Source organism: Alosa sapidissima, chromosome 22 (genome assembly GCF_018492685.1).
Source record: "Alosa sapidissima isolate fAloSap1 chromosome 22, fAloSap1.pri, whole genome shotgun sequence".
Classification (NCBI taxonomy): domain Eukaryota; kingdom Metazoa; phylum Chordata; class Actinopteri; order Clupeiformes; family Clupeidae; genus Alosa; species Alosa sapidissima.
The window spans coordinates 9,030,354-9,042,853 of NC_055978.1; the positions used below are offsets into that span (position 1 = coordinate 9,030,354).

The 12,500-nt window shown below is 44.2% G+C and overlaps 1 protein-coding gene across 2 annotated transcripts in view; it reads right to left on the reverse strand.

The window, feature by feature from the left end:
• nrip2 (nuclear receptor interacting protein 2) overlaps positions 1-12,500 on the reverse strand; it is a 48,537-nt gene that overhangs the window by 16,991 nt on the left and 19,046 nt on the right. For both annotated transcript variants that reach the window (XR_006026392.1, XM_042078550.1), the window contains exon 2: positions 4,720-5,151. Coding sequence is in view for 1 of the 2 variants with exons in the window: in XM_042078550.1 (XP_041934484.1) it covers positions 4,720-5,151 (432 nt within the window). In the remaining variant the exon portion in view is untranslated. The remainder of the gene's footprint in view (positions 1-4,719; positions 5,152-12,500) is intronic.

The following is a 12,500-nucleotide window of genomic DNA, read 5'->3' on the forward strand; positions in this document are numbered from 1 at the left end:
AAAGGAGCTTTATTAGCATAAATATAACCATTTGAATACTCTCAAGGTACAGTATGGTTTGGCATGGAACTCATATTCACATTCTCTCTCGGTCTCTCTGTCTCTCCCTCTCTCTCACACACACAAACACACACACACACATACACATCTCCCTTTTCTCACTTCTATCTTTTTCATCCCCCATTCCTGCCTCTCTCTCTCTCTCTCTCTCTCAGGGCCAGATGTACGTTTTTGCGGCCACTTACGGCGTAGTTGTTTTGCAATATGCACATAAAAACATAGCAAGGTATGTACAAACAGGCCGCACTGAGGTAAAAGCGCAGACTGCCTGTCGCGGGAACTGAAAATGGTAAATTGCGCTTTTTCGTGTCATGCATATGCATTCATGGGAGGTCAAGGGGAAAGTGGGAGTTTCCCGTAAAGAGATGGGAGGGGAAGAGCGCCTAATTATGTGTTCTGAGGTATGTACAAAAACAGCCCATGAAAGCGCATGTCTATTCTGCGCCTAAATATCTCCGCCTTGTAAAAGCAGGTGTTAATCCAAATTGTGGTTAAATGCATCAATGAGAGAACCTTTCAAATACAACAGAATCACTATATAGAGCACCAGTTTTGCGTCTTTGTAATATATCAAAAGCAACCTTAACTTTCGTTGGCCTTTCGAATGTCTTACTTTCACTTTCACGTCATCCACTTAAACTTTCCTACTTGCTAGATTTGACCAATCTTCCATAGCCTACGTGCACAAGTAGCTTGAGTAGAACCACTGATCTTCATTATCTCCCTGCTTGTTGACATCTTATCATGTACCGGTATGGTATTATTTCATAATCGCTAAATGTTTGATTCTTTTTAATGTTGTCATCAGTTAACTTCATTCAACTGTGCTTATATGTAGGCTATGCCGTTTAGTTGTCGACGTTCGTAAATTGTGGCAGGGGGAGGAGAAAGGCCGAGAAAGGCGCAGATTACCCGATGAAGTGAGAGTTTGATAAATACCACGTAATACAGCGTTCGCTATCTGCAATTTGTCCAAGGTAAGGGATAATGTATAGAACACCGGTCATTATTGGGAAAATAAGTCCCGACAGGGCGAACTGGACCCCGACGCGCAGCGGAGGGGTCTTGTTCCGCCCTGAAGGGGCTATCTGCGATTTGTCCAAGGTAAGGGATAATGTATAGAACGCCGGTCATTATTGGGAAAATAAGTCCCTTCAGGGCGGAACAAGACCCCTCCGCTGCGCGTCGGGGTCCGGTTCGCCCTGTCGGGACTTATTTTCCCAATAATGACCGGCGTTCTATACATTATCCCGCTTATTACACGGCTACTTGCCAAAATGAAATAATAAACTCCCCACAATATGAATTTAGCCTACATAGCCTAGGCTATAGCCTATTTGTTACCGTTAATCGTGGCATTTGCTGAAATAGTTCACAACAACACGCTGAACTTGAATCAAACATTCTTTAGAACACAGCTGATCAACCGTCTGCTTTCACTTTTGAATGAAGTTCCAGTGCTTGCGTAGGGATATGAAATACCTGAATTAGAAGCACAAACTCCGTTGCCATTGACAGCGGGTCATTATTTTTTTCAGAGGTCATTTCCCAAGAAATAATGACTGCTAGAACTTTGGGAAATCCCATTCAAGTCAATAGAGCGTTCTACTTGCCTTGTGAAGAGCCGTGTAATAAGCGCTGATAACGCTACGTTCGCAAATGTACGTACATCTGGCCCTCAATGTTACCAAAGCACAAAACCAAACAGCATAACAATTTCCACTATAACAGTGAGAACGTTGAGGGAAAGGGATAAAAGGGCATAGGATGAATAGAAATAGTAACATGAAAAAATGTGTGTATGCTTCTCTCTCTCTCTCTCTCTCTCTCTCTCTCTCTCTCTATCTGTCTCTGTCTCTCTCATTCCCTCTGTCCTCCTCTCTATCCTCCTCTCTGAGAAGAGTATAAATAGCATTGAAGTGAGAAATTATGCAGTGCTTTCTGTCATGGAGGCAAAGTGGAAAAAAAGCACAACAAAAGCAAATTACAGAAGAGCCCAACAGCTGAGCATGTGTGTGTATGTGTGTGTGTGTGTGTGTGTGTGTGTGTGTGTGTGTGTGTGTGTGTGTGTGTGTGTGTGTGTGTGTGAGAGAGAGAGAGAGAGAGAGAAAGAGAGAGAGATATATATGTGTGTGTGTGTGTGTGTGTCATGCATATATGACAGAGAGATGTGTGTAAATGAGTGTGTAAATCTACATGCATGTGTGGTTTTATGAACATGACTGTGTGTGTGTGTGTGTGCGTGTGTATTCACATGTGCATGCACGTGAGTGTGCTTGACGTTCCCACATTACTCCATATGATCCAAAATCATCCATGAGCATGGAGGGCTCAGGAGGAGTCCTGATTAAGCTGTCATCTATGTATCTATGTACTACCCACTGTAGTATGCATCTATGCACTACCCACTGTAATATGCATCTATGCACTACCCACTGTAATATGTATCTATGTACTACCCACTGTAGTATGCATCTATGTACTACCCACTGTAGTATGCATCTATGCACTACCCACTGTAATATGCATCTATGCACTACCCACTGTAATATGCATCTATGCACTACCCACTGTAGTATGCATCTATGCACTACCCACTGTAGTATGCATCTATGCACTACCCACTGCAGTATGCATCTATGCACTACCCACTGTAGTATGCATCTATGTACTACCCACTGTAATATGCATCGGCAAACACACACTCTCCTCTCTCACACACACAAATCTACACATACATCAATTGAGCATGTATATTTCTGTGTATTTGATGTGTGTGCTTGCATATGTTTCTTTGTGTGTGTGTGTGTGTTTGTGTGTACAATATATGTATCTAACTGTGACTATGACTTTGATGTGTGTGCGTGTCTGTGTCTGTGTGTTTGTGTGTTTGTGTGTGTGTGTGTGTGTGTGTGTAGAGTCTTGGGAAGAGGAGCGGAGTGTTGGTGGTGGTGGTAGAAATTGCCAGTTTGCCGCTTGCGCCCCCTCCTCTCTCTTTAAGCAGCTTAATTGGGGGGGGCTATTTTTACCCCTTTCTGTCAATCAGAGTTGTTGTTTTGGAGTCTAGGAAGCCGGCCATGTTTTCACTGCTCCGTGCTCTCATTGTGCCCTTTTCCGTAATAGCACTCGTATTTGGAGTGACATTTCAGATCTGAATAGAACATTAACGTTGGAGTTCACAGGGGCATTAAAGAGAATATCTGTGTTGTTATTTATTATTTGTTGTTTATTTGTTTGTTTGTGCATTACTGCAGCATAAATACAGTGTTTACAGTGTCTAAGTCTGTGGTCTCTATGTGTTTGTGTGTGTGAGATAGGGGGGAGCTGTGTGTGTGTGTGTGTGTGTGTGTGTGTGTGTGTGTGTGTGTGTGTGTGTGTGTGTGTGTGTGTGTGTGTGTCCAGGAGAGCACCAGAGTGTTTTGCCCTGATTTTAATAATCCTCCTGATTGCTCCTGCTGTTCCCAAAGGTCACTCTGATAGTGTGTGTATTCAGCTATGACCTGCATGACCTTCAGCTATGACCTGCATGACCTTCAGCTATGACCTGTACGACCTTCTCCGCCCTCCCATTTACTGGGAAATATAATTTACCTACATTCACTGGAACACATCTTTTTTCTTTACCATCTCGAAGGCTCTTGCTTGTTTTTCAGTTTGTGCTTGTGTGTGTGTGTTTCTATAAGTGTGTGTGTATGTGTTCACACACGTGTGTCTCTGTGTGTGTGTGTGTGTGTGTGTGTGTATTGGAAAGCTGAAAGGATAAAGGATCTCTCCCCTCTCTCCAAAAGGTTGAGGGAACCTTATGTATTTAGTTCTAATGACTACTCAGACGCAGAGCCTTTATATAAACCCCTGTCTGAATGAGTGAATAGGAGTCCTGCCTCTCAACCTTCAAACACACAGACCTGTGTGTGTGTGTGTGTGTCTCTGTGTGTGTGTGTGTGTGTGTGTGTGTGTGTGTGTGTGTGTGTCCTGCCTCTCAACCTCCACACACAGACCTGCTCAAAGCTGTCCAGTGTTTGAATGGGAAACAGCTCTCAGAGCTGAGAGCTTAAAGTCTATTCAGGGCCTGGGTTTGGGAACTGATTAGTTCTCATTACTGATCGGGATTTGCCTGGCAACCATGGTTCATGATTCATATTAACAGTTTAATTAATTATGCATATTCCTCCATAAATCGATACTCTGTCACCCCCCCTCCTCTCTCTCTCTCTCTCTCTCTTTTTTCTCTCGGCTTTTGCTGGTTTTTAGCTGGTTCTTGATTAGCATGTTCTTCTGATCAACTCCAGATGAAGAGTCTTTTAAAAAATTCTATTGATGTACTTTATGTTCTTTTAAATATGTTTTAGTCTATTTTTCATTGTAGTCATTATTTTTCTTTTAAGATGGCTTTATGTTCCACCCTATGCACTTTATTTTTTATTTATCTTTGGATGTTCATTTTGCTTTTGTGTCAGTAAAGCCCATTGATTTGCCTCTGCAATGTGTTATATATAAATAAACGTCCCTTGCCTTGCCTTGCTTCTGTGTATGCAATGTGCTATATTTATTAGGCAAGGCAAGGGACATTTTTATATATATATAAAATGTCCCTTGCCTTGCCTCTGTGTATGTGATGTGCTATATTAATAAACATCCCTTGCCTTGCCTATTTCTTACCTTGCACTGGACAACCAAAGCAGCCAGACAGGATGTCTCTCTTTCCTCCATCCCGTCTTTCTTCTTTCTCTCCTCTGTTTTCTCACTTCCTCCTTTCCGCCCTGGCCTGGTCTGCTGTGTCCCCGCTTTTCCTCTCCTCCTCTCCTGGTCATCGTCCTCCTCATCTTCCTCTTCCTCCTCTTCGTCCTCCTCCTCTTCCTCGGACCTCAGGCTCTTCTCGCTTTCCTCGGGCGACTCGCGTTCCTCGGTGGAGTCGTCCGCCGTGCTCTCGCTCCGCTCCTCCGTCTCCGTGGAGACGCCGCCGCCTCCGCCGCCGGGCTCCTTGCTGTCGGCGAGGGGGGAGCGAACTCGTGCCGCGGCATCTAGGGCGTCGGCACGGATACGGGGGATGTTGCCCTCCAACAGGCGCCTCTGCACAATGCTGTGGGGTTGCTGCGAAGGGGGGAAGGAGAGAGGAAGAGGATGTGATGTCATTTCATGATGTCACAGTAAGTCAATGCTAGACACTTTAAGACCTCTGAAGTTCTCCTACATAAAGGACCCAAAACCATCTTTGCCCATGTAAGGAGATCTGGGTACCATCTTTGTCTATAGATCTCTGAAGTTCGCCTACAAAAATGCTGATCGCCTACAAAGATGGTAGCTCTCTTGTAGGCGAACTTCACATAATCACCCTGATAGTGTTGTCATATGATGTCATTACTCATCTCGTTTTGTGTGCAGTGTGGACATTTTTGACAGTAAAGGTGCTCTAAACCAGTGTTTCTCAAACTTTTTCAGACCAAGGACCACTTAATCAATAAAAATAGCCTCACGGACCACCTAGCTAAAAAAAAAAAAAGTAGACCTACTTCAACAGTAAATTACACAATAGGCCTACTCACTGATTGTCTTTGCACCTTGCTTATTGTGTCAGAGAATTTATATGATTTAAACTGGCATGCCTTACATAGGCAGTGTTGCAGAAATGTTTGGATTTACATACAACTTGGTTCAATATTGCAAACAACTCATCTATATTATATTTTACCACGTCTGCTCACGGACCACTTGGGCTAGCTTGCGGACCACCAGTGGTCCCCGGACCACACTTTGAGAAACACTGCTCTAAACGATGTTATGCGGTTTCTAAACTAAAACATTTTTGTCACATACAGCAAACATCACCTCACCATCCGCTAGCTGCCTGTGCCCTGAATACACTGTAAAAAAACACAGTCTCTGTGGACAGCCCAGACTCCAAAAACGGCAACAAAAACAACCTGGACCATAAAAACATAACAAACTGTTCTAGCCAATCACCGATGAAATGCGCGTTTAGGAGAGTTTCAATGACACGGGAGGGAGGGGTTTTGTTTGAACGTCAACAAAAGTGACGTTATCCAACATCGATTAGAGCACCTTTAAAATCACATTACAGTTATTGTTATGAATATCAGTTGACATTTAAAGTCTATCTTTAAGAGACAGAGTGGAAGTGATGTCACAGAGCACCTGTCGCTTGCTGAAAATCCAAGACGAGAGCCCTTTGTGGCCCTGTATAGAGGAGGGAGATGACGTAACACTGTGAGCAGTGGAAACACACACTCCTGTTTCTTTTCTTTTATTCAGAGTGCTCACTGTGAATAATGCATGACACACACACACACTCTCACATTAACACTCAATGCACGCAGCAATGAGAGCAGTTTTTAAGCAGAAAGCCCTGTCTCACACACACACACACACACTTATTGTCTCAAACACACACTCACTCACTTTCTCACAGTGATTTTTTTTTTTTTATCAGAGCAGCGTTTTAGTAGAAAGCCTTATCCCGCTAAACACCAGATTAAATTACCAGTCTCTCACCTTAATAATAATAATAATAATAATAATAATACAACTTCACACTCACTCCAGCTCCGGTTTTTCTTATCCAGACCAAGACACTTCACACTTCATAACCAGACACACTTTGCTTTCTCGGGTAAGCTCTTCCAGACAGAGGCACTCAGATGGTTTATGTAAAGGGACTTGCACTACACTAAGGTTGTAATATTACCACGTTGTTTATGACTGAAAAGTAATATCAAAGACAGGCTCTCGCTAGTGTGTGTCTGCTTCCCCTGCAAGGACACACAATATCAAATGAAGACTATATATTTTACCTCGCACCCTGAGGCCGCTGAGGAGCCTGTTGTTATGCCAGCCCAAACAGAGACTGTAATGAGTTTCTATAATGTGTGTGTGTGTCTTTCCACCTGTGTGTGTGTGTGTGTGTGTGTGTTTGTGTGTGTCTGTCCACCTATCCGCCTGTGTGCGTGTGTGTGTGTCTGTCCGCCTGTGTGTTGTGGGCCGACATTAGACAGCTCAGCTAAGCACAGGATGGAGTAGAAGCTTTAATACCAGGAGGAAATAAGGTTAAAATAAAGTCCCCCTTATTCAATTAGATCTGCTGAGCAGGAGAGGCAGCCAGGGAGACAGAGAACATATGCCTGGTGTGCTGTACCATGCTTTTGTTGTTCTCTCCTCTCTCTCTCTCTCTCTCTTTCTCTCTCATGTTATAATTCAGGGAGACAGAGAACATATGCCTTGTGTGCTGTACCATGTTTTTGTTGTTCTCTCCTTCTCTCCTTCTCTCTCTCTCTCTCTCTCTCTCTCTCTCTCCTTCTCTCTCATGTTATAAGTAAGTATAAGTATAAGTATATATACTCTTTTGATCCCGTGAGGGAAATTTGGTCTCTGCATTTATCCCAATCCGTGAATTAGTGAAACACACTCAGCACACAGTGTGACTCATTATGATTCAATTTGGCAAAGGCCTCCGCATGGTCCATATGTCGTTCATACTGCATCGTATTCCGGAGGGGAACGTGTGTTTATACTGCATTATGTTCCGGAGGGGAACGTGTGTTTATACTGCATTATGTTCCGGAGGGGAACGTGTGTGGTTTTTTTGTTGTTGTTATTTTGAAGGTGTTTTTCTCTGGGCTTTTGAAGGTGTTTTCTGTGGGTTTTTTTGTCTCATGTGCAGATTAGGATCCATTACACTTCTCAATGAATTCAGCAAAACTCTTCTTATGCTTCTCACACACACACACACACACACACACACACACACACACACACACACACACACACACACACACACACACACACACACACACACCACCCCTCTCCATCCTTCACATCCTTTCCTCTCATTTCCTCTCTTTCTCTCCCTCTCAATGTTAGAGGGTCAGCCACCAGTAGATTGGCCAACCCCATCAATAAGTCTGGCAGAAGGTGACTGTCACAGCAGGGGTTGACAGAGTCTCTCTCTCTGTGTGTGTGTGTGTGTGTGTGTGTGTGTGTGTGTGTGTGTGTGTGGCAGAGGCAGGGTAGCATCCTAATGAAGGCTCTGGTCTAATGCAGCTGGGGACACGCCTGATAAACAATGCCTTCAACTCTGACAGCTGGGAGGAAGCTCCCCTAAGACATTATTAGCTATGTGTGTGTGTGTGTGTGTGTGTGTGTGTGTGTGTGTGTGTGTGTGTGTGTGGTGTGTGTGTGTGTGTGTGTGTGTGTGTGTATGTACGGCATGCATGAATGTGTGTGTAACATGGCTATATAACAGCCTGTATAGTATGTGTGTGTGTGTGTGTGTGTGTGTGAGAGAGATAGAGAGAGAGTGAGAGTGCTTGTTCGCATGTTTATTTATTTACTTGTTTACTCTGTTGCTCTCCACATGTCACGTCAGCACGCAGAAGAGTTGTTACATAACACACGCCTGTGACTCCTCTATAGGGAATGTGTTGCCATGGCAGGTGTGTGTGTGTGTGTGTGTGTGTGTGTGTGTGTGTATGTGTGTGCCCTTGAGTGATTCCTCTATAGGGAATGTGTTGCCATGGCAGGTGACACCTGTGACAGGGGTGTGATTATTTTAAACAGTGTTCTAGCAACAGTGAGCATACGCCCAGATACCATAGATGACTATGGGACTAAGCTCTCTCACACACACACACACACACACACACACACACACACACACACACACACACACACACACACACACACACACACACACACTGTATGCATTTCTATCTAATTTCTATGGGGCTTCCCTTTCCAGTTGAGTCTACATTTGCAACAGGAGTAGAAACTACATTTGGATGTCTCAATGAACTAAAAAAAAACATTATTATGCAGTGTTAACATGTAAACGGGAATATGAATGGAATATTTTATCAACAACTCAAGTAAACCCCATAATCTCAATATTGACTTATTCTGAATAAGGTCAACAGGCGGATTAGTGCTGTGCATGCAAACATGAATGAATGACTGTGCAATGAAATGAAAAACAGAGTTCAACCAGCATCTGTACGGAGGAGCACCGGATCTCTCCAGACCCAAACTCCCCAGGCAGCCCGGCTCAGAGCCATGAGACCTCTGCCTCATCATCTCATCATCAAAAAAAAAAAACAGCACCATATTTGGACACAGGGCCGCGTAGGGACCCGTATAGGGAGCAGAGTGGGTTTGGAGTCTCTGTGAAAACAACCCCCCCCCCCCACCCACCCACCCCAGAGGGCTGAAGGACACGCTGTCCAAACCAAACGTGAGAGAAGATATGGGGGGAAGTGGAAGACACCACAAATGTCTGTATATTCTCATGCGAGGTTCCTCATGCCATCATTCCAGATGATATGTTCATGATCATACCAGGTTCCTGATAATATGTTTATGATCATACCAGGTTCCTGATAATATGTTTATAATCATACTAGGTTCCTGATAATAGGTTTACAATCATGCAAGCTTCCTGATAATGTTTTCTATTTCAAGTCAAACATGGTTTAGAGCTTATGTAGACAGCTCCAGGTCACTGAGAATGACCCACTGTTGAGTTACAAACCAGTGTAGCTAACAGAGGAACACACAATGCATTAGAATGTTAGTTCAGAATACTGAATGCTCTGGTGCCACTGGTCTATAAAGAACTGTCTTGGAGTTTATATGCTAAATGTATCTGAAATTAGAATTAGTAACCTATGACTAATACGGGTGTGGGGTTGTGTGTGTGTGTGTGTGTGTGTGTGTGTGTGGTGTGTGTGTGCGACCTGACCTGAAGAAGGCCAGACTGGCCGAAACGTTATCGCCTCAATAAAGAATTTAGCTATAAACTTGGAGTGTGCAGCACCTCTCTCCTTTCACTACATTTTACTCTAAGTTGCCAGCACCTCATAGTTGGTGTGTGTTTGTCTCTTGGGGCAGCCGTGACCTACTGGTTAGCGCTTCGAACTTGTAACCGGAGGGTTGCCGGTTCAAACCCCGACCATTAGGAAAGGCTGAAGTGCCCTTGAGCAAGGCACCTGACCCCTCACTGCTCCCCGAGCGCTGCTGTAGCAGGCAGCTCACTGCGCCGGGATTAGTGTGTGCTTCACCTCACTGTGTGTTCACTGTGTGCTGAGTGTGTTTCACTAATTCACGGATTGGGATAAATGCAGAGACCAAATTTCCCTCACAGGATCAAAAGAGTATATATACTTTATACTTGCACCTTTCTTTCCATGTGTGTGGTGTGTATGTGCACACGCTTGCATCTGTCTCCTCCTCAGCGCATATCTTTTCTAAAAGGCTAAAGGGCTACAGGTGATCTGAGAGGGGAGAGTGGCCCTTGTGAAGAGGCTGAGGTGATTACATTATGCCCAGCACTTGGAGCAGATGAAGCAGGACAGATAATGACCAGGACAGATAATGACATCTGTCTCCCTCACTGATGCTGCTCTGCTGGGGGACGCGAGAAGACAGAGAGAGAGAGAGAGAGAGAGAGAGAGAGAAAACATGAGGATAAATAGAGAGAGAAAGCATAGAGAGAAAGAGAGAAAAAATGAAGATAAAGAGACAGAGAAAAAATGTAGAGAAACAGAGAGAGAGGGAAAATGTGGAGAAACAGAGAGAAAGAAAATGTAGAGAGAAAAAGAGAAAAGAGAAGAGAAAACGTAGACAAAAAGAGCAAAAAGTAAAAGGACAAATTAGAGGGACAGAGAGAGGGAGCGAGAGAGTGTGTGTTAAAAGTAAATAAGTAAGTGAGAGAGAGGAAGAGGAAGAGATTGAGACAAAAATAAAAAGAACGAGCTGTGAAACAGAGAGAGAGAGGAGAGAGAAAGAGAGAGATAACGATAGAGAGACATTAAAGTTAAAAGTAGAGAAAAAGTGTTAGAAAGAAAGAGGCCATAGATCTTAGATTCTCCTCACACTTTTTCGTCAAACCAATACACACCCTGCCTGTAACTGTGTGTGTCTCTAAGACAGAGTGTGTGTGTGTGTGTGTGTGTTCATGTGTGTCTTTTGTTCGTTGCCATGACAATGACCTTTAACCTCGGGCTCTGGTGTGTGGCCTCTGGATTGCATCACGGTGGCAGACCCCAACATGTTTAACAGACAGCTGGACATCAGCGTCACTCTCATTATCTCACTCTCACACGGACACACATGCACACACACGCACACACACACACACACACAAACACGCATGCACTCACGCACGCACTCACGCACATACACACACACACACATGCACACACACATTCACACACACACACACACACACACACACGCGCAGACACACACATACTAACACACACAACAGCACCTCTCTCTCTCTCTCACAACAACTTTCTTCAATCATTATCTGTCAGACAAAATGTGATGTAGTCTCACATGACCAAAATCAATCAGGTTGAGACTGGTGCATTTGAGTGTGTGTGTGTGTGTGTGTGTGTGTGTGTGTGTGTGTGTGTGTTTCATGCCACAGATGTGAAGATCACCGCAGGGGTAAAACTCATTCTCTCTCTGCTGAACTCGGAATAACCTCGTGAACACCCCAATCTACTCGCAATCATCAGCAACATGACCAAGCAGCAGCTGCTAATTCCAGAGCATCATCTGGGCCATATCTGGCTTGGGTCTGGCCCGCTTACGGCCTTGAGCTGGTACCGTCAGACACTACAGCCACAATCAGAAGGGAAGAGACTAGCAGCGATGTAGCGACAGGAGACCAGAGAATGCTAATGTTCCAGAATTTACTTCGGAATGAGTAAAGTTTGATATGTATGTATTGTATGTATGTATGTTTATATGTATCTCTCTGTCTCTCTGTCTCTCTCTCTCTCTATCTATCTATCTATCTATCTATCTATCTATCTATCTATCTACTGTATCTGAGGTCCATCCCTGTCACACAGTATTGACCACAGTGAAACTAAATTCCAAGCCCTGCATTTTGAGCCAGTGTTACCCCCTTTGCTTGTCTGTATTGTGTTCATCGGGCAGCTCAGCCCAAGCCTGGTCCTACCAGACTCTCGTAGCCTACATTTCATAATGTGCAGAGAGTCTGGCCACTTTCCATTGCCAAGCGTTAACTTCCTTGAAGGCGAGTACTCTGTTGAAGTTTAAAACTATTGGATCTGCCCAGAGCCACTCTGGATCTTCCATAACCAATCGCTAACGTTTGGTCGTGACATATGTCATGCTCAAACTAGCGCACGACCTCAACATCATCGCTCTCAGCCACCCCCTCTGTTCGCTGATTGGACAGGTAAAATATGGCCTGAGAAAACCTGCGAATATACCGAAACCCTAGACAAAGTACTGAAGGAAAATGAAAATTGAGAGGAAGTACGTAGGAGGGCGGCGCTCGTCCCGACTCGAACCTGCAGCACCTCAGATTGGGAGTCCAGTGTGCTAGTAAGTAAGCTATAACCCATAGGCTCTAGCATCTCTTGTGAATGGACACACACGCACAAACACATGCA